The sequence below is a fragment of the Equus quagga genome, chromosome 7 (assembly GCF_021613505.1).
Source record: "Equus quagga isolate Etosha38 chromosome 7, UCLA_HA_Equagga_1.0, whole genome shotgun sequence".
NCBI lineage: Eukaryota > Metazoa > Chordata > Mammalia > Perissodactyla > Equidae > Equus > Equus quagga.
In genome coordinates, this window is record NC_060273.1 from 113753034 (window position 1) to 113776091 (window position 23058).

At 38.0% G+C, this 23058-nt stretch overlaps 2 protein-coding genes across 19 annotated transcripts in view; one reads left to right on the forward strand and one right to left on the reverse strand.

The window, feature by feature from the left end:
- Positions 1-12392, forward strand: part of ERAP1 (endoplasmic reticulum aminopeptidase 1) — a 35429-nt gene extending 23037 nt beyond the window's left edge. For all 3 annotated transcript variants that reach the window (XM_046666417.1, XM_046666418.1, XM_046666419.1), the window contains exons 12-19: positions 1063-1142; positions 1718-1901; positions 3483-3639; positions 4323-4507; positions 5369-5530; positions 6025-6165; positions 6720-6801; positions 10654-12392. In XM_046666417.1, coding sequence (XP_046522373.1) covers positions 1063-1142; positions 1718-1901; positions 3483-3639; positions 4323-4507; positions 5369-5530; positions 6025-6165; positions 6720-6801; positions 10654-10809 — 1147 coding nt within the window. In that variant the 3' untranslated portion in view covers positions 10810-12392. The remainder of the gene's footprint in view (positions 1-1062; positions 1143-1717; positions 1902-3482; positions 3640-4322; positions 4508-5368; positions 5531-6024; positions 6166-6719; positions 6802-10653) is intronic.
- A 1384-nt stretch (positions 12393-13776) lies between these two features.
- The window catches only part of CAST (calpastatin), a 117370-nt gene continuing 108088 nt past the window's right edge, over positions 13777-23058 (reverse strand). For all 16 annotated transcript variants that reach the window (XM_046666422.1, XM_046666437.1, XM_046666430.1 and 13 more), the window contains 2 exons: positions 15131-15196; positions 13777-14200 (listed from right to left, as the gene is read on the reverse strand). In XM_046666422.1, coding sequence (XP_046522378.1) covers positions 15146-15196 — 51 coding nt within the window. In that variant the 3' untranslated portion in view covers positions 13777-14200; positions 15131-15145. The remainder of the gene's footprint in view (positions 14201-15130; positions 15197-23058) is intronic.

Genomic DNA, 23058 nt, shown 5'->3' on the forward strand with positions numbered 1-23058 from the left:
CAACTTGCTTGACCCTGGATGAACACTGTTTAAAAAAAATTTTATTTTGAAATAATTTCAGACTTATGGAGATGTTGTAAGAAGAGTCCAAAGAACTCCCATATATTCTTTACCCAGATATATGTTAATTCTTCTCCACATTTGCTTTCTCTTTCTCTCTCTCTCTAGAGAAGAGAGAACCTGAAATGTAACCTTTCTCCATATATAACCTGAAATGTCAAACAGTTCGAAAAAACATGCTCTCTCTTTCTCTCTCTCAGGCCACATATATAGTATATATTTTTTAACTGTTTGAGAGTAAGTTGGAGACGTGAGGCCCCTTTACCCTGAAATACTTCAGTGTGGTATTTCCTAAAAAACAAGAGAATTCACTTATTTAACAACAGCACAATTATAAAAATTATGAAATGAACTAGATATAATACTATTATCTAATCTATGAACCTTACTCAACTTTTTCCAATTGTCCTAATAATATCTTTATAGCAAAAGAAAAAAATTCTGGTTCAGGATTTAGTATAGGATCATATTGTATTAATTGTCACATCTCTTTAGTCCTTTTTTCTTAAATAGTTCATCAGTCTTTGTCTTTCTTGACCTTGACATTTGTGAAGAGTACAGGCAAGTTATTTTATAGAATGTCCTCCAAATTGGTTTTTTTGCTGTTTCTTCATGATCAGATTCAGGTTAAGCATCATTGCCACATCCACGGAAGTGATGTTGTGTTATTCTTAGTATATGACTTGGGAGGCACATAATGTCAATTTGGTCATGGTTTTTAAGTTGGGCCCTCTGAGCTCCATCAGCCAATCACTGTAAAGGCTGTCACTTGAGCCCAAATTCCTAACTTTAATCAACGAGTTCAAGAAGGATGAATATTACGTGAGCTGGCACCGCCTACAAAGCTGGAAACCAGGCGAGGAATGTTTCAAGCTCTTGGCTACTGTACTTTTGGTACCGTCCTTTTCTTCAACTGGCTAGTATTTGGCACATGATAGGTAATCGAATAACTGCTTGTTGAATTGAATCAAGGAATAAACAATCCATTCTTCTTTCTTTTAGGTACCTGTGGCATGTTCCGTTGACGTTCATAACCAGCAAATCAGACTCAGTCCATAGATTTTTGCTGAAGACAAAAACAGGTAATTTATTGTGGAAATAACTAGGTTAATCCAAGAAGGAACTGTGTAAATGTGTAGGATTTATATTCTAGGTTTCTTTTGCTATTTATCTTGATTAAAACAAAAAGGATCAGGTCAACCTTTATCTTCAGCAAATCTTTGGCTTTTCAATTTCTAGTGAAGAATATAGGTTTGAAAATACTATCTGGTTGCAAAAAAGAAGGCCAATATCTTGCCAGATAGAGATTAAACCCATTGAGTTATGTAATGCTAAGAACGAGGGATTACTAGTGAAAATTCCCCATTACTTTGTTAACATTGCTGGGTTATGTCGTATGTATGGCCTGAAACATGGCTGCATTCTTTTTATAGATCTATAAATCTCACAAAATTGGTGTCTAAAACTAGGGTTGGGTTGTCTATTGGGATGCTGTTTTCTGGTTTCTAAAAGACATGTGTTCAATATGAAACTCATTTCAGTATTAAAATTGTTCAGTATTAAACTTGTCTTTAGTTTTCTTGTCCAGTCTCTGATCAGAAAAGCTTTCACTAGTCAAGAGAGAAAATGGAGCTATGATTTATTTTATTTGCTTTAGACGTGCTCATCCTCCCAGAAGAGGTGGAATGGATCAAATTTAATGTGGGAATGAATGGCTATTACATTGTGCATTACGAAGATGATGGATGGGATTCTCTGATTGACCTTTTAAAACGAACACACACAGCAATCAGCAGTAATGATCGGGCCAGTCTCATTAATAATGTATTTCAGCTTGTCAGGTAAACAAGCTCCTCAAAGTCTTGGTTTATTTCTGAAAGCAGCTGTTATCACTCAAATTCTTGATTTCTAAAGATGAAAATGATTGATTGCTAATATGTTGAAGGGTGTTTCCCCCTAAGTTCTTCTAACAATTCAGAGTTCCTTTTAGCCTTATGATTAACCTCCAGTTTGTGTCTGCTGAGTAAGATAAAGGAAAGCCTCTGTGTTTTAGTTTTTTTCATTAACAACTCAGATCAGACTGAGGCAAAAGTGTAGAAAACGAGGAGACCAACATCCTGGAGAAACCCCTTGCCTTGTCCCTAAAGCCTTGTCCTGCAGCTTTTTCTGGCCCTGTTATAACAGATCGGGTTTCTCTCCTGCTAGGTCTTTGACAATCTTGGCCTTCCTTGAAGAGCAAGTGGCCCAGGCTCAAGTTTGTATTACATCTCTTAGATTAAAGGAGGGATTTCCCCCACTCCCAACCTGGATACCTGAACTTCACAGCATCTTTAGGGAATACAGCTCATAAAATATGACCCAACCAAATGACCTTTGAATTGTTGAGGATAGTGTTCACTCTAATTTTTTGCCCCATGACAATTGTTTTTAAGGAAATAGTTCCCAAGCCTAAAACTCCTTCAATATTGAAGTCCTAAGTGGAATCACCCAGGTGGGAAGGAATAATTCTGTAAATATTCTTTTTCTGGGCCTCTTGAGGTGACAACAAGCAATGGGAGATAAAGATAGGGGTTGCTTATCTAGATGTTTCTGTCTTCCTAAAAATATTCCACTCTAGGGCTGGCCCCATGGCCGAGTGGTTAAGTTCGCGCTTTGCTTTGGTGGCCCAGGGTTTCGCTGGTTCCAATCCTGGGCGCGGATTGGATTAGGCCACGCTGAGGCAGCATCCCACATACGACAACTAAAAGGACCCACAACTAAAATATACAACTATGTACTTGGGGGATTTGGGGAGAAAAAGCAGAAAAAAAAAAAAAGATTGGCAACAGTTGTTAGCTCAGGTGCCAATCTTTAAAAAAAAAACAGAACATATCTAAAAATATTCCACTCCATAGCATATTATTGCTTAAATCTTAGAGGGTTTTGTGTTTATTTATATGAGTATATGTCCTACCACTAAAGCTTTTAAGACCACTCCTCTATAATGAAGGGTTTATGTCTAGATTCAATTTCTTTTTTAAATGGAGATGACGATGTGTTGACTCTGGGAACTCATACTTTTGACTAAGTGGCAGTCTCTCTGACCAGGCTTCCTGAAGGGTCTTGGATCAAAATCCCATCCTACTCTGGAAGGTCGGCACACAGTGTGATGTTTCATAGAGGGCAGATGTGGTCAACCTCCGTTTTGGCTTAACCACAACTTTGCCATAGCTCTATTGTCTGAGCAACTTCCTCCACAGTGTAAACATGCCACACGTTGTTGCGTGAGACAGAAGAGATACTAATATAAAGATCATTATTTATAAGGGGGCAATCATATCTGATTGAATGTTTTGCTGGCAGATTGGTAAAATATCTTTTGAAACAGAAGTTGATTTCCTGGATTTTCTGTTAAACTGCTAACCATGGTGTCTCTTGACCAGCATTGGAAAGGTCTCGATTGAAAAAGCCCTGGATTTAATCCTGTACCTCAAACATGAAACTGAAATTATGCCTGTGTTCCAAGGTTTGAATGAGCTGATACCTATGTATAAGTTAATGGAGAAAAGAGACATGAATGAAGTAGAAACTCAATTCAAGGTAAAAGCCTGAAATAAATGGAATAGTTACATAACTGGTTTGTTTTTGTGTGGGTGTGTAAATGAGTTCTGACCTTTGTGTGTGTGTATATATATATATGTTTTGATATAGATTAAAGAAAAGTAAATAAAAATTAATTCAGTATTTGGATTGACTAGCACAAATTTTGGTTTTATTTGGGCACTAAAAATAGGCATGGCATTGTTACATTCTGTACTTAATTTCCATGCATTTATTATTCCTTTCCTTTTGAAAATCCTTTATTTTACTTCTGTGTTATGATCATTGCTATTAAGATATTCTGGGACTTAGGTACTTGAGCAAGAGGCACAAAATTGTTATTTTTGGCAAAATGTCATGAAGTCCTGTTGTATAAATTGCTTTTGAAATTTAGTCATATACGCTGTCTCTTTTAGTTTGTTTTAAAAGTGGTAGTTCATCCTGATTTTAAGTAGATAAGGCTATATTTATAAAAGTTTGTTACGCAAACACTAAAATCATTCATCATTACCTCCTGTTTTTGACCCCTTTGATAATTAAATATAAACAGAACTGCATGGTTTTAAAGATAAGAGTTGGATTAAACTTTAAAAAATATTCCCCATCACCTGAGGGTATATTGAATTATACAAAACATGAGGTGACCTGGGACAGTACTGGTGACACGTGTGGCTTTCCCTCAGTCCTTTCTCATCAGGCTGCTGAGGGACCTCATTGATAAGCAGACTTGGACGGACGAGGGCTCGGTCTCAGAGCGAATGCTGCGGAGTCAGCTCCTCCTCCTTGCCTGTGTGCGCAAGTATCAGCCCTGTGTGCAGAGGGCAGAAGGCTATTTCAGAGAGTGGAAGGAAGCCAATGGAAATCTGAGGTCTGTCCTTACGAACAACCAGTTGGTTCACATCAGTGCTAAATGTTGGGAGAAAAAGCAAGTAAAGACAAATCTCCTCTGCCACCCTTGTTTTGGAAAATAAATTGCTTTTTAAGATTTATCTATGCTTTCTCCCCACTTTCTGTTTTAAGAAATGCTAGGAGGGAAATTCTATGCACAAAGGTCAAATGTCTGGAGAGTTAGAATGGGATTAGAATAATTCCCATGTTATATAGCCAGGGATACAAAACCTTATCAGAACTGAGACAGCTATACTAGACAGAAACAGAGGCAATGCATCTCCTAGGAGCTTCTTTGGGCCTCCAAAGTCCCTGATGGAGTGGGGGGTATATACTTTCTAAGCAAAGTAGGATCTTCCCATATCTGGAAATTTATTCTTAAGTCCTTTTATGTTTGGGGCTTAAATCCCATCCAGGAAATATTAAGCCAACAATATACATGCTTCCATTTAAAGAAATGTTGACAAACGTGGTCCTGTTGGATTCCTGGCTTTTGTTCATGGACTGTCTCCTGAGTCTAGTTTGAATTTCTTTCCTTCAGCTTGAAAAGTGACCACCTATCGAGTCACCCCACATTGTTAAAGTACATTAGATATGTTGGTATCTATAAAAGAGCATTTCACATGACATTTTTGAGAAGGCTACTTAAAACCTAATTTTAGATACTGTCTCTTGCCACTTTCATAAACTGTAACTGAAGAAAAGGTTATTTTTGTTCATATTTCCAGGCATGCTTCTTTGATCATGGGATCAAGTTTATCAGTTCATAATTGCTCACCATTATGCATCCAAACACACTTCCTACATCTCAGATGCTCACTGGGTGTGTTCTTTTCCACAGCCTGCCCAGTGACGTGACCATGGCGGTGTTTGCTGTGGGGGCCCAGAACCCTGAAGGATGGGATTTTCTTTTTAGTAAATATCAGTCATCTTTGTCCAGTACCGAGAAAAACCAAATTGAATTTGCCCTCTGTATGAGCCAAAACAAGGAGAAGCTTCAGTGGTGAGTCATTCATTCATGTTCATATGGCCAGGAGAAATTAAATTAGGTCACATCCCTCTGGCATCTATTTTTGTTCTCTTGGCCAGGAATTGCCTATTCTGTTGGGAACATTTATTCAAGTGGGCACACATCTAATGAATGTGGTAAATAATTAGGGGGAAGCAGGTGTTAGGAAAACTATTTAAAGGAGTATGTATTTGTATATCTTTAAAATAACACATTTAGAAATATACACTAGATACAGCTTTCTTAGCTATTCTTAGGAGCAAATGAGAATATATGAGAATGGGTGTTGTAAACACAGTATAAATGTTAGTTTTTATTATTACGTAGCTATGGCGAGTTTATCAGGGCTCTGGTTACCTATTTATCTTTTGGTCTTTATTATTGGCAAATTGGCTTTGTTCTTTCACAAGTTTTTTTTATTGAAATCATTCATAACTTTTTCAGGGCATATTCATTGCTAATAACATTTCTTCTCTTAACTATTCTAGGCTACTAGATCAAAGTTTTAAGGGAGATATAATAAAAACTCAAGAGTTTCCAGATATTCTTAGATCTATTGGCAGAAACCCAGTGGGATATCCACTGGCCTGGAAGTTTCTGAGGGAAAACTGGAATAAACTTGTGCAAAAGTAAGTAGTGCCAAAAACTGTGCTGTGACTGAAAAAGTTCCCTAACCTGGCTGTGTTTTAAGCTTTGTTTGTAAAACAACAGTGAGAATCTAAAGGGATTTTTTTTGATTGAAGATAGGAACTAGAGGTACTTAAAATATCCTTAGAAAATCTGAAACTCATACATGCTCACTAATGAATCTGGATAGGCCAGTTTCCCATTCCGTCTGGAATAATCCCTTCTTGCACCCACTGACCTGTTTGAAGCCTCCTCGTTCCGCACAAGCAGCCCAGATCTCTCATTAGCATTCTTGCTTGTTTGCATCTGCCCTTGTCTAACTCCTGCAGCATTTACTTCTACCATTTTCTTTTGGGTACTTAATCTTTTATTCAGCTGTTGGTGTACTTATTTTTTACAGCTAGATCTTAGCCCGTTGGAGGGTAGGGATCATGTCTTATATCTTTTTCATGCCCAACCAGTTTTTAGTTAAATGCTGTAACATATATGAGGCAGTTAAAATTACATGTCGATCGAATAAATATTTCACAATACATTTTGCAATTTCCATTTCTAGGTTCGAACTTGGCTCACCTTCCATAAGCTACATGGTCATGGGAACAACAAATCAATTCTCCACAAGAGCACGGCTTGAAGAGGTAAGAAAACACAAACTTTCTTTTTAAATTTAAGTGACAGTTGGCTAATAAATGCGGGGTGGACAAAATACTCTAAGGGTGTAATGAGTTAGAAATGGATGTTGTCACTTAACAGACGTTCTTTTCGGATAGTATGGTGTTGTTGACATAAGCAAAAATCAGTTACAAATAAACTATTGGAAACTGTGCCTTTTCGCAAACACGTGAAGTCTTAGCTCTGGTCAACAACATACATGCTTCCATTTAAAGAAATGCTTACAAACTGTGGTCCTATTGGACTCCTGACTTTTGTTCATGGACTACATCTTGAGTCTAGTTTCAATCTGGAATCTAGATCCTCCACTATCCAAGTCCACGATTTCTCATTACTTATTTATATACCATCTACTTTCAGAAAGAATTTTAGGCAACTTATAAGGTCCATATATAAAAGAAATGTTAAAGAACAAAAAGCTTCATAATAGAAAGAGGTAAACTGTATGAGAGATTTATGCTGAGGATAATTTATTGCAATTGTACCCTAAATTTAGCACAGCTTCCTAGCAGTCAGAGAAAAATGAGAAAACAGTATGAGTTATTCCCATTGTCTGGTTAAGAGGAAACCATGGAATATACAAAAGCAGACTTTTCTCCCAGTCTTAAACTCTGAGGAATTTGATGTAAGGGTCATTATTTTGTGGTGTCTCTTCTATGTTTTCTATGGTAAAGTTGTGGAAGAAATTTCACATGGTTTTAAAAATATGCTGAATTTGGATAAAAGCTGAGAGCCTAATAATTTTGTTAGGGATAGTTCTATTGTGTAATCTGGTTACACCATGATTTGGCCTAATATAAGGAGAGTGCTTTGAAAACGCAAAAGAAATGTCACATCCCTTATTTTTTCTCCAGTTTTCAGTAGCCTCCCAGGCTTGTAAAATTGCACATCATAATTCAGGCTTGAACTCTAGCGAGGTCCACAGCAGAGGTATTTTGTGTGATGACTGAAGAGCCATCCGTAGGCTGTGACTAGTTAGACTGTTGTCCATGGATCAGATCTGTAGTAACAAAACATTTCATTCATTCACTTGTTCATTCATTTCTTTCCTCATCTGTACATTCAGGACATATTACACTCTTACTATATGGCAGGCGTGGTTTTAGGTTCTGGGGCTATGACGATGAACAGAATAGACAAAGCCCCTGTCCTCACAGAGCTTAAATTCTACTTGGGGAATCAGACAATTACAGACAAATCAACCTATGACAGGTAGTTACATGCTCTGAAGATGAATAAGGCAAGGTAAGGAGAGAGTGTGACTGGGTAAGGGATGGTGCTATGTTCTGTGGGATGATTAGGAGACATTTGAGCAGATATTGAAGGGAATGCAGCTATCCAGGAGGAGAGTGCCATGTGCAGAGGAAACATCAGGTGCAAAAATCCTGAGGCAGGGCATGGAAATGAAAGAGCCTGAGATATTGTCGGGATGGAGAGCATCCTCCTGACATTGAAACTGTAGGAGTCAGCCTGAGCCCTTCCTTCCCTTCACATCCAGTTCATCCCCAAGTCTTGTTGGCTCTGCCTCCAGCACATGCCCCATATCTATGGCCTTCTCTACCCTTCCCCTGTCCAAGCTTTTCTCATCTCTTGCCTGGCTATGGCAATAGCCTCCTAACTGGCCTCCCTCCTGCGACTTTGCCAATACCAAGCCATTTTACAAGTCATCCCATGACTGACTCCTTCTTGAAACCCTGCCTATTGCTCTTGCAGTAAATCCCCGACCTCTCCTTCTTATGTGCACAAGACCGTGATGACCTGGCTCCCGCCCATCTCTCCAGCCAGTTCTCACAGGCTCTCCTGTGTCCACTCTCTCACAGCACTCCAGCCACTCAACCTCCTCCTCCTGCTCCTGGGCCACCAGGTGTTTCTCCTCTCCCTAAGCCTCTGCACTTTTTCTTCTCTGCCTGGCTTGCCCTTTCTCCAGCTTTTCACTGGAGAGGCTCATTTTATCCTTTAGAGGTCTCAGCTCAAATGTCACCTTCCCAGACCACTCTGTCTAAAGCAGGCCACATCCTCCCTGGTTACTATCGAAGCCCCGATTTATTTTCTCCACAGCAGTATATTTATAGTAAACATAGTTTATTGCTTATCTCCCCAGGTAGGCTGTGAGCGCCATGAGGGGAGGATGCTTGCCTGATTCACGGTCTCATCCTCAGTGTCTAGCACAGTAATTAAGGCAGAGGGATGAATAAGTACCAGAGTAAATATTCCTCGATAAATGGATGCGGTTGAGTCCTGATACATGCTTGGTTTAGGTTCTGCGCTTTCCCGTTACATAACGACATCCTCACCAATGCTCTGCCATGTAGAGAACATCTTTATTCTACAGATGAGGAAACTGAGTCCCAGAGAAGTTAAGGTGGAACAAGTTAGTAGGATAAACTTGTTTTTCTATCCCTATCCCATGCTACTTTATTGCTCAGAAAATGTTCTCAAGGAGCCAGGTTTGAATCAAATAATCAGTTGAGATGCTGCATTTCCCAAGGCAGGGAAGACAGGACAGAGATTTTGGGTCAGGAAAAGTTTAAGGGCAAGGGTTAACAGCTGACGTTGTGACAGCTCTTGTAGGTGTGTTTTTTAATGATACTCATGATGGACGCCTTCAGGATTAATTAAATAATTTGACCAATTAGTAAATTTATTGATGTGGTTTGACTTTTGAAGAGTATGCCCAGCATGGTTTGTTTTTATTGAATATCAATCTTGAGTTCTGAGAGTACGCACAGTAGTTTGAGCTGCAATTTGAGGGGGGACAGAGGAGCGGAAGTGTGTTCAGGTTGCTACAGCGGGAGGGCGTGCCTTCAGCTCACTGAAAAGTTGTACTCAGATATAATTTTAAAACAACCCTGCAGCACTTAAAATTGGAATTTGATCTTTCAAAAGTCTATTCTTAACCTCCCTTATTCCCAAACTTACAATATGATAGTATGACATGGATTTTTAAGGAATTAACTGTCTGGAATCCATGCTGGATAAATAATACGTCTTGGCCTAGACCTGCTTCCTGTCTACAAAATCAAAAAGTGATGGATTCATACTGTGAGCATTTATGGGAAAAAATTAACAACGCTTTAAGGTGAAATGGAGTCACACAATGGTCACCGCTGTGGCAGAGGCAGCCTGTTCCTCCTGTGAGCTTAAAGGGGTCAAGATACTCAGCAATGAAACACCAACAAAGATATTTGGGAGGACATAGCCAAGAGTCCCTTATCTCTTTAAAACACAGGGAACTTTGTGTGGATTTTATCTTGAGGGAACAATATATGAATTGTGGATTAGGATAAAAAAAATTTGGCAGGGTTTGGGGTATTGCCACCATAACTTGCTAAGACCCCCCTTCCCCACAGTGTTTCTCTAATAACACAGGAGGCCAGGCCCATAGAGAAAAACTGCACTTCTGTGGTTGAAACTGTTTTGCTTGGCAAAGAAGATACGCTGCACATTCTGCTTTTTAGATATCATGTTTAAAAAAATTAACTTTGCATCTGTGTGTATATGACAGAGTACACATTAAATAGACACACTCAATTAAACCTTAATTACAAACTGGTAAACAGTGAAGTCTTTTAGAATATGGCAACTGTGAATAAATAAAAAAGCTGCAGAGAAAAAAACACAAAACTTGACATCATGAGGCATGAGCTCATTTCATATAGCTGAAGTTTATGTGTATATAATAGTATCCAGACACCTGGCGCTGCCTTCTATGTAGAATTTTGACAAATACTGGAATTTTGGCTTCAGTTTTAACAGCCTGAACTTATATTTGTGTAACGTAATAAAACAATTTAAAAAACCCCTTTTTTCCTCACAAGGTAAAAGGATTCTTCAGCTCTTTGAAAGAAAATGGTTCTCAGCTTCGTTGTGTCCAACAAACAATTGAAACCATCGAGGAAAATATACGTTGGATGGATAAGAATTTTGATAAAATCAGAGTGTGGCTGCAAAATGAAAAGCTTGAACTGCTCTAATGATTTGTTCCCTGCCGGTTCCTGTGATCTGTAATCACCAACATTTTGTCGAATGTGAATATTTTCAAACTAGAGGGGGCTATTTTGGCTCTCCCTGAAGATACTTCCTTTTCCTTCAACTCTTTATTCATTTGACGGTTCCTTTGAGAAGACTGGCTGTTAATTTCTTCATCAGTGGGTCATTGCCACCCCGTGTTTCATTTACAGGTGTTGCCCCGTAATGTTAATCCAAGTGGTGGGTTCCCTTCTATGGAGGAGTAAAGTACCTTATTCTTCTAATTTTATATATTTAAGCACTGAGGTCTCCAAGCCCCTGCTCCCCACGTGTTTGTCATTTATAAGCTGTTGTATCAGTCTCCTCGGAAGACTTTGAATAGTGGGGGCTTCTGAACAATGAACACGTGGATCAGTGACTGAGCTAGGGGGCACCTGATCTGCTGTCCACTTTTCTCTTCCTTGCTCCATGCCCAGTGGGGTGCTGATCTGTAGGCTCACAGCAGGCTTCCTTGCCCTCAGGCTTTTTGTTCAATCTCCAAGTAGGGCAGATTGGAGCTGGGATGGGGGAGAGAGTAGGTGGGGTGTTTATTCTCCTGGTTCCCTTGCAGGTGGCTTCAGGCTGGCCACCACTGAAGGTCTCAGCTCCAGAGAGGTGGCCCTCTTTCCTGACAGCCTTCGCCATTTCCGCATTCTAGCAATGGCTTCCTCCTCTCATCCCTCCAGGATGACGGTGAAGTGGGAGCCTGGCTTTCACTAGACCCGGTTGTACTTGTGGTTTCCTGCCCACACCTTTATTAAATCAAATGAACAAACAAAAAACAACCTACTGCAGAACCCTCCTCTGATAATCCTAATCTGAGTGTGTCGTGAAGTTTCCTCAGGGACCCTGACTGATAGTGTCCCTTCTGAAAAAGCTGAATGCATTCAGTGCTAGAGCAGAAAGCTCTTATTTGAAGTTGAACCTGACAGCTACTGATCCTGAGGTAGGCGTTGCTGCCTCTCCCTGCTCCTTGCTTGGCCTAGTGTATAATTCCTGAAAAACTTCTTACTGGCACTTATTGCCCATAAGTCATTGCAGAGTCTCCAATAAATAACGTATTGTGAAACAAAATAGTTGCTTACATTAGCCTAAATAAGGATAATGTGTTGTCTTTCGAGTCTTTTGAGTTTTCTTAATATACTGCACAATTTAAGATAAAGGAATATGATATGAAAAATGTCGAAATGTGTTGTTCTAATACATTACGGACTAATGACTTTTCTGGACATAAATGTGTTTACAATTCCATTTATACATATTGTGTGCCTTGATAGTTTGAGAAAAACAAACAAATCACTGGTAATTTCCACCCACAGGTATCTTCCTTCTAAAAAACATACAAAGCCAAAATTTTAATGTAAAATATTTTTCTTTAATTGTATTTTATAGCTTGATTAATGAAACATGGAAATAGCGATTTTCAGTTTTGGTCACCTGAAGAACCTATTTTCATTTCCTTTTGGAGAAGTCTATTTTCTAAATAGACATAATATTGCCACAACAATGTGCAAAAACCTTTTTGGTAATAAAAAGTTATTTACCTCTACGCAGATATTTGCAATTATTTCCTCCTAATTAGATGGGTGAAAAGGACTGATTCAGATCCTGTAGCTTATACAAGTCATCATTAATTATTAGCAAACACCCAAGTCTTGAAGACATTTGTTTACTTTTACAGGCACTTCTCTAATCTGGATTTTGGTATGTCATTTAAAAATACTTCTATATATGCATGGAAATTAATAATACTGCAGCCATATCCTTACAAACACATCTGTCAATGTCAAAGGTTTCATTTTTTTTTTTCAACAAAAAACTATACTACCCAAATGGAACTAGACACATATTTAAAATCCCTCAGGAAAAGTGTTTTTCATTTTCTTGGTAGTGCCTTGAAAAGGTCTATTTAAACACTTAGTCTCTGAAACACTGGCTTATAGTTCCCAGATTCAGAATAATAGGCTAATGCCTGCATCTCTGACGAGAGAGACAGCATTGAAAGTGGGGGAAGTTTGAAATCCCATAGCTATGCGCGTGCTTTTAAAAGAGAATTTTTAGAGTATTAATAAAATTTGCCCATTATAAGCAATGTTATTTTTGCTTGCCCCTCCATTAGACAGTATTGGTGATATTTTTAGTGAAGTCTGCTCAGTCCTAACAAAAACTTGAAACAGATGCTAAGGAAGGCTGTTCTCTCTAAAATAAATTCTCGATCAGTTTTATGATATGTACCTGGTCTGTTCCTTTATTCACTACTAGGAACTAAGGATGAAATTAAATATTTTTCAAAATCCCATCAATGAGATCAGTTCTATGATCATAAACCACTCAGAGAACCCATTCAAAGGTGCAAGAATCGGAGCCTTAAATTGCTGTGGGGGAAAAGCAAATTTTTAAATTTCAGATATCTTTTTTTTTTTTTTAAAAGCAGAAGTGTGTGTATTTGGTAAACTTCCATGAAGCCAGATGCGATACAGTGCAAAGACTAAAGCGGCATTTGCTCTCAGCAAACAATTGCTGCTTAGGTTTATACAGAGGGAATGGAAAGCACAGCTTAACACAGTAAACCAACAGTTCAAGCCATAGGAATAGCCTAAGAATTAGATTTAATTCTTGGAACTTGCTATGCGGTGACATAAGAGTCTGCAATTTGCTCTTCTGACTTGATTCAAGTCTCAGTATGTTTTCTGCTGGCTATAAGGTGCAAAGAAGTCCCAACCTTCGGGAAAGAAGAGTTCAACCTGAAAAGGGGTGTGGTGCTTCCTGGTCTGTCCAGGTTATCTATTAACTTCTTATCAGCAGCCCGAGTGGCGATAAGTGCCCAACGTACAATATTTAATGTTTGACTTACAAACATTAACCCAAAGAAACATCAAATACGGTTCAAAAGCCCAAGAGGAAAGGGGTAATGAGAAATCAGAACACTGAAGAATGTTTAAAGCATTGTTTTTCAAATGCTAATGACAACAAAAAATTTAAGTGCAAACTGAAAATACAAATGAGATTTACAGGCACTATGTAGAATGTGCAAAAGTTTGCAAAGATTTTTCCTTTTCTCGTGTGTGTTGCTTTAAGAAACTATCAAATATATCTTAGAAATATAAAGTTCCTTTCTCTCCCAACCCAAGGCAATTTTTAAAAATCCAAAGTTTATCAATACTCAGTACAATAACACAGGTGAACCAGACAAATTCAATTTCTTTCCATGAAAAGAATAACAAACCAATGTCTAGGATGTCAAAAGCCTCCACAAATACCCCGGTCTAGAAGCCACCCAGGAAAATGTTCTGTTGTCAAAGCCTTTTGTTCTTCAAAAGTCACCATCCACCAGCTGAAGATTTTATATGCAGATACCTTGAAAAATTCAAAGAAAAAAATCCAGTGAACCACTTGATATATAATTTTCTTGTTACAGGCACAGTAAACATAACATTTAGGAAAAGCATTGTATAACAGACAATAAGAAGGAGTTTCCTATAAGTAAACATGAGAGTGGATTATTAACAGAAAATTTTTATAATTTGGGGGAAAATCTTTGGAGCAGTTCTAATGAGTGTACCTCCCTCTTTATAGGAAATAAAAGTAGATCGTGGTGAGACAGCCTACCCCAATTTAACCTACGTTTTGATTTCTCTTTGGGATTTGGTCAGAAAGTGGTTGTAAGCTTTTCAGCTTAGCATAAGACCTCTCTGAAGTTACTAAGGGCCCAGCTCTCAAGATAGATCTCGGAGATTCCCGCATCCATGCGATCCATTCAGTTACCACAAAGTAGAGCCAACATAGTACTTTACTTCCCAAAACTAAGACGAAAAAAAGTAGTCAATCTTTTCCTTTGCCCTTGTTCCAAAAACCCTGCAATTTCCACCAGATCCTAAGGGGTACTTCTCCCCACTCCACCATGTGTTGATATTTTGGGTAATATCACTAACATTTCACCATAAATGTAACATGCTGATTTTGCTTTGCCACAGTAACCTGTGTCATGAGCATTTGGGTTTCAAAGAGTCAACTGGACTTAGATTGTCATTTTCTTTAAGAACCTGACCTAATATCTTAGAGAGTTCTTAATTATAAGATTAATGTTTTTATACATTCCAGTAGCACAATCATCCCATTTAGGGCTTTTCAGGGTATTACTCTCTAGACTTTACAATGTGTATTTCATGCCAAGAGTATAAAGAGAATGTGAAATACTCAAAGAGGCGGACTTAGTTTCTTTCACGTATAACACATAGGTTGGTAGAAGGTACAGTTGTCTTCATTTACAACAAACACCCAACTTACCAAATAGTGTGAACTTTAACTCGTCTTTTTTTCATCAGCTTTTGGCTTAGAAGTTTCCTTCTTTGCCTAAAAGGGAAAGAAAAACCATCAATGAACTCTTTCTTTTCTGGATTACATATGATCAACCAGAAGAGCTTTATGAGGCAATGGGCCTCTCAGAATTAAAGAGGCAAAAGATGGCAGCCAGTGGGGGAAAATAAGATGGTCTTTTTTAAGTATCTCCTTTTCATTTAGCCAAAAAACTATGAGTTTCTCCCCTTCAAGTTTATAAGCTAAAAATAACTTTAAGTGATTCTAAATTTTTTACTTTATAGACTTTCTTTTTTTGGGTGAGGAAGATTAGCCCTGAGTTAACATCTGTTGCAAATCTTCCTCTTTTTTTGCTTGAGGAAGATTTACTCTGAGCTAACATCTGTACCAATTTTCCTATATTTTGTATGTGGGTTGCTGCCACAGCATGGCTGACAAGGGGTATAGGTGTGCACCTGGGATCTGAACCCGTGAACCCGCACCACCGACGCAGAGTGTGCCAAAGTTAAACACTAAGCCACAGGGCTGGCCCCTCTTTATAGACTTTTTGAAGGCCAGGGTAATTGAAGAAAAAAACCCCATAGGTGTTCTTGGATGGTATTGTTCATTCACTCTACAGTGACTCATCCTTTTCCTGTTCTTGGGGGCATTGCTGGCCAGCTAATCCACTCAATAGGGTTATTACGCTTTCTATTTTTAATTAAAGGGTTGATCATGTACTTTGTATAATGAAATGAGTAAATATTTAATCTATTTGAGATAAAACAGCAGGAGCAACTAATTATCAATGTGTTTTCTTATACCCTTTATGGATTCCACTACCTTAGTTTTTTAATTTTGTTGAGGTATAATTGACATATTAGTTTCAGATGTACAATATAACAATTTGATATTTGTATATATTGTAAAATTATTACCACAATAAGTCTAGTTAACATCTGTCAGCATATATAGTTACAAAATTTTTTTTCTTGTGATGAGAACTTTTAAGATTTATTCTCTTAGAAACTTTCAGACATACAATAAGTATTAACTATTTACTTTATAACTGGAAGTTTATACTTTTTTTTTTTTTTTTTTTAAAGATTTTATTTTTTTCCTTTTTCTCCCCAAAGCCCCCCGGTACATAGTTGTATATTCTTCGTTGTGGGTCCTTCTAGTTGTGGCATGTGGGACGCTGCCTCAGCGTGGTTTGATGAGCAGTGCCATGTCCGCTCCCAGGATTCAAACCAACGAAACACTGGGCCGCCTACAGCGGAGCGCTCGAACTTAACCACTCGGTCACAGGGCCAGCCCCCAAGGAAGTTTATACCTTTTGACCTCCTTCACACATTTCATCCACCCCCACCCCTGGCAACCACCAATCTATAAGCTCATTTTTTGTGTTTTTTGTTTTAGATTCTACATATAAGTGAGATCATATGGTTATTTGTCTTTGTCTTTGACTTATTTCACTTAGCATAATGCCCTCAAGGTCCATCCGTGTTGTTGCAAATGGCAAGATTTCCTTATTATTTTTATGGCTGAATAATATTCCTGTGTGTGTGTGTGTGTGTGTGTGTGTGTGTGTGTGTGTGTGTGTGTGTATTCACTTTCTTTAATCCATTCATCCACTGATGGACACTTAGCTCGTTTCCACATGTTCACTACTGTAAATAATGCTGCAATGAACATGGGGATGCATATATCTTTGAATTTTCATTTTCTTTGGATAAATATGCAGAAGTGGAATTGCTGGATCATATGGTAGTTCTATTTTCTGTTTTTGGAGGAACTTCCATACTGCTTTCCATAGTGACTTCACCAATTTACATTCCCATCAACAGTGCACAAGGGTTCCCTTGTGGTGGAATTTATAGATTGCTTTGGGTAGTATGGACATTTTAACAATATTCTTCCAATCCATGAGCACAGAATATCTTTCTATTTATTTTTCTTCTTCAATTTATTTCATTAATGTCTTAGAGTTTTCAATGTATAGGTCTTTCACCTCCTTGGTTAAATTTATTCCTAGGTATTGTATTCTTTTTGATGCAATTGTAAATAGGATTGTTTTATTTCTCTTTCTGATAGTTCATTATTAGTGTATAGAAATGCAACAGATTTTTGTATATTGATTCTGTATCTGCAACTTTACTGAATTTGTTTATTAGTTCTAACAATTTTTTGATAGAATCTTTAGGGGTTTTATATATAAAATCATGTCATCTGCAAATTGTGACAGTTTTACTTCTTCCTTTCTGATTTAGATGCTTTTTATTTCTTTTCTTGCCTAATTGCTCTGGCTAGGACTTCCAATACTATGTGGAATAAAAGTGGTGAGACTGGGCATCCTTGTCTTGTTCTAAATCTTATTGGAAAAGCTTTTAGCTTTTCACTGTTGAGTATAATGTTAGCTGTGGGCTTGGCATAGATGGCCTTTATTATGTTGAGGTACATGCCCTCAATACCCACCTTTGCTAAGACTTTTCATCACAAATGGATATTGAATTTTTTCAAATGCTTTCTCTGTATCTGTTCATATTATCATATGAGTTTTATCCTTCATTTTGTTAATGTGGTGTATTACATTGATTTGCAGATGTTGAGCCAAATAAATCCCACTTGATTATGGTGTATGAGCTTTCTAATGTATTGCAGAATTTGGTTTGCTAATATTTTATGGAGGCTTTTTGCATCTATGTTCATGAGGGATATTGGCCTGTAATTTTCTTTTCTGTGGTATCTTTATCTAGTTTCAGTATCAGGGTAATGCTGGCCTTGTAAAATGAGTTTGAAAATGTTCCATCCTCTTCTGTTTTTTTGGAAGAGTTTGAGAAGACTGATATTAATTCTTCTTTGAATGCTTAGTACAATTCACCAGTGAAGCCATCTTGTCCTGGACTTTTGTTTGTTGGGAGGTTTTCGATTACTGATTCAATCTCCTTATTAGTAATTGGTCTGTTCAGATTTTCTATTTCTGCATGATTCAGTCTTGGTAGGTTGCATGTTTCTAAGAATGTATCCATTTGTTCTGGGTTGTCCAATTTGGTGTGAGTCCTCTTTTTTTCCTGGTGCATCTAGCCAGAGGTTTGTCAATTTTGTTTATCTTTTCAAAACATCAGCTCTTAAGTACCATTGATCCTTCTTATTGTCTTTTTAATCTCTATTGCATTTATTTCTGCTCTGATCTTTGTTATTTCCTTCCCTCAACTAACTTTGAGCTTCACTCATTCTTCTTTCTAGTTCTTTGAGGTGTAAAGTTAGGTTGTTTGAGCTTTTTCTTGTTTCTTCAGGCAGGCATTTATTGCTATGAACTGCCCTCTTAGAACTGTTTTTGCTGCATCCCATTAGTTCTGGTCTGTTGTATTTCCATTTTTATTTGTCTCAAGGTATTTTTTGATTTCTCCTTTGATTTCATCTTTGACCCATTTGTTGGGCAGTCTTATGTTGTTTAATCTCCACATATTTGTGAATTTTCCAGTTTTCTTCTTCTAATTCATTTCTAGTTTCATATCATTGTGGTCAGAAAAGATCTTTGATATGGTTTCAATCTTAAATTTGTTGAGGCTTGTTTTGTGGCCTAATATATGATCTATTCTAGAGAATGTTCCACGTGCTCTTGAGAATAATGTGTATTCTGTTGCTTTTGAATGGAATGTTCTATATATATCTGTTAAGTCCATCTGATCTAATGTATCATTTCCAATCCTCTTTTTGCTGCTTCTTCTCCCCAAAACCTCCCAGTACATAGTTGTATATTCTAGCTCTAAGTCCTTCTAGCTTGGCTATGTGGGATACGGTCTCAGCATGGCTTGATGAGCGGTGTTAGGTCCATGCCCAAGATCTGAACTGTGAAACCCTGGGCTACTGAAGCAGAGCGCATGCACTTATCCACTTGGCCACAGGGCTGGCCCCTGATCTAATGTGTCATTTAAGGCCAACATATCCTTATTGATTTTCTGTCTGGATTATCGAACCTTTGATATAAATGGGGTATTCACATCCCCTACAATTATTGTATTGCTGTCTATTTCTCCCTATAAGTCTGTTAATATTTTCTTTATATATTTAGGGCTCCTATGTTGGATGCATATTTACAAATGTTATAGCCTCTTATTGGACTGACCCCTTTATCATTATGTAATGCCCTTCTTTGTCTCTTATTACAGTCTTTGCTTTAAAGTCTATTTTGTCTGATATAAATATAGCTACCTCAGCTTTCTTTCGGTTTCCATTTGCATGGAATATTTTTTTTCCATCCTTCCATTTTTAGTCTGTGTGTGTCCTGAAATCTGAAATGAGTCTCTTGTAGGTAGCATATACATGGGTCTTGTTTTTTTAATCTATTTTGCCACTCTGTCTTTTGACTGGAGAATTTCATCTATTTACATTTAAATTAATTATTGATAAGTATGTACTTATTGCCATTTTGTTAATTGTTTTCTGGATGTTTTGTAGTTCCTCTGTTCCTTGTTCTCTTGCTCTTCTCCTTTGTGATTTGATGATTTTTTGTAATGGTATGCTTAGACCCTTTCTCTTTTATCTACTATAGGTTTTTGCTTTTGGTTACCATGCAGCTTACATATAACAACTTATAAATATAACATTTTATTTTAAGTTGATAACAACTTAAGTTGTAATGCATTCTAAAGCTCTAAATTTTTACTCTCTCCCTCCATGCTTTGTATTTTTACTGTCACCTTTTATATCTTTTTATCTTCTGTATCCCTTAATTGAAGTTATAGTTATTTTTATTACTTGTGTGTTTTAACCTTCATAATAGCTTTGCAAGTCATTAATCCACCACCTTTACAACATTAGATTACACTGAATTTTAGTATATATTTACTTTTACCAGTGAGACTTATACTTCCATATGCTTTCCTATTACTAATTAGCACCCTTTCATTTCAGCTTAAAGAAGTCCCTTTAACAGTCCTTTAGTTTAGTGGTGATGAACTCCTTCAGCTTTTGATTGTCTGGAATACTCTATCTTTCCTTCAATTCTGAATGACAGCTTTGCTGGGTAGAGTGTTCTTGGTTGGAAGTTTTCTTCTTTCAGCACTTTGAAGGTATTGTGCCACTCTCTTCTGGCCTGCAAATTTCTGCTGAAAAAATCTGATAGTCTCATGGGGGTTCCCTTGTACATAATAAGTTGTTTTTCTCTTTCTGCTTTTAAGATTCTCTCCTTGTATTTTTGACTTTTTAATTATAATGTGTCTTGGTATGGGTCTCTTTGGGTTCCTCTTATTTGCAATGCTCTGAGCTTCCTAGATCTGCATGTCTGTTTCCTTTCCCAGGTTAGGGAAGTTTTCATTCACTATTTCTTCAGATAAGCTTTATACCCCTTTCTCTCTGTCTTCTTCTGGGACCACTAAATATGAATGCTGGTCTGCTTGATGTTGTCTCTTTAGTCTTTTAACCTATCTTTACTTTTTTACATTTTTTTTTTTTTGCTGCTCTGATTGCATGAGTTTCACTGCCATGTCTTCAAGTTCACTAATCCTTTCTTATTTTTCATCCAGTCTGCTACTGAACCCCTCTAGTGTATTTTTCAGTTCAGTAATTATATTTTTCAGCTCTGTGACTTCTCTTTGGTACTTTCTTATATTTTCTGTCTCTTTGTTGAAGTCCTGACTGTGTTCATCCATTCTTTTTCCAAGTTCTGTGAGCATCCTTTTGACCATTATTTTGCACTCTTTATTAGGTAAATCATTTATCTGTTTTATTAAGGACTTTGTCTGTGGTTTTACCTTGTTCTTTTGTTTGGAACATATACCTTTGTTCCTTTTTCCTTGATTCTCTGTCTTGGTTTTTATGCCTTAGATCAAACCGTCAGTTTTCCCAGTCTTGAATGGGTTGCCTTGTGTAGGAGATGAACCTTATTGTTCAACCTTGCCCTAGCTCTTGGTTGTCTCTTAAACCTTTGTGATTGTCCAAGCAGCCTATTCTGTTTTTAGTGGTTCCTAGTAGTTGAAGGTGTGCCAAGACCTGTCAGTGTCCAAAAGGGGAGGATCGCAGTCAGCACTTAGATTCAGGCTGATTGGAAGCAAGACCCACTGGCAGCAGCTGTTAAAGTATGAAAATACATGCAGTCCCGTGGGACCACAAGCATTAAGTCCTGCTGACTACCAGAGCCAGGAGATCTAGAGTTGTCCCCTGGTGGCAGTCACAAAAAATCAGGGTGACAGCAGGGTACAAACTTCTTTCTGGGAGAAACCAGCAAGCTGGAGTGAGGCACAGAGAGTGTGCAAAGATGGCACCCACCATCTTCTGTCCCCAGAAAGTATTTCAGCAGGCTCCTCGATTTGTTAAATTAGATGGCTGTCCCTCAGGCTGAGGCTTAAGACGTGCTGTTAAGCCTCTTTCAGAGAAAGTCTGGGTGCTTTTCAATTGGCTACATCTGCAGTGGGCTCTTAGACAGTTGAGTGAGAGCACAACCCCTTTAAGAACCATTTCTCAGTTCACTATTGCCTTGTGGGTCTCATGGACGTGAGCCTCACTGACTTCAAAGCTAGATCTTTTGAGGGCTTGTCTCTCAGGTGCAAGTCTTGAAATTTGGGGTGCCCAATGTGGGGTTCAAACCCTTCGCTCCTCAGGGAGAAGCTCTGGGTTTTGAGTTCCCTTCTGATTGTGTGTTGCTGCACCAGGGATGGGGTTTATGGCAAGACTGTGTCTCAGCCTCTCTTGCCTGCTTCAATGTGGGTGTTTTTTTTTTTTTTGTTTGCCTGATGAAAAGTCATCACTCAGCTAGTTTTTAGGGGTTTTTTTTCCCCTCAGAGGAAACTCTTCCATATGTAGTGTAGCTTTGCTGTGTTCATCGGAGGAGGGGAGTTCAGGTCATCCTATGTCACCATTTTGAACTGAAACTCACTATCTTGTTTTTAAGAGTGTTGATGCAGGGGAATATTGTTTTTAAAGCTGCATCTTTAATTTCTCATTATAGTCGGGATTATGGTAATAACCATCTGAATCATATGTTCTTGGAATTGAAACGGACCTAGAAGTTGTCTACTCCAACTTCCTTTCCTGATCACAGTTTGAGTAATTTTAATTATAGGAAGCTCTCAACTGTTGTGCTCCATTAATGCCCAACTCTAAGAAACCAAACCCCCTGTAACTTCTACTCATTAGCCTTAGTTCCACTTTCTAGAGCAACACAAAAAATTATGTACTAAGAGTCCTCCCTCCCAGGTGGTTTCTAATGAGTAAACTGGATCACAGAAACTCTAAGATCATCCCTAATTCTATATACTTCTTCCATGTTCTAAAATTCATATAAACCACTTTCTCTGGTGTTCCCCATGCACCCCCCTGCCCCAACATTTTAATGTGTCTCAATTTGCTGTGGTTCTTACAAAGAATAAAATATCGTAATCAAATTGACTTTTCTTAATGGTATATAAAGGGTTATTTTATAATTGGCAATTTAGATTTGATGAAATACAGTATATCAATCTGTACTGTAAATGTGTTATCCAAGTGGAAATGTGCAGTAGGCAGCTGGAAAAGGTGGTCTGGGTCTTTGGAGAGGTGAAGGTATAAAATACATTCACCCATCCCACCATTCCCCAAAGTTTCAATCCATTATCGCATCAACTCTAAGGCCCCAAAGCATGCTACTGACAGAGCAAGGAAACTAAGAATTGATAAGGACCCAGTGATATAGCAATCAGCATGGCATTGTTGATCTCAGGCAGAGCTCAAGAAGAATCTTTCAAGGAGATGGAGGGATGGAGGGAAACAGGGCAGTAGGCAGAAGGGCTTGTAAGTTTGAGGACTGCTTTTAAAGGGGTGAAAGAATTTGAACATGTCTGTAGTATAAGGGAAATAATTGAGACAAAGAGATTGAAGATGGTGGAGAGAGTTGATTATTGATCCCTGAGAGAAAGGAAGGGGCTGAAGGCAAAGAGATG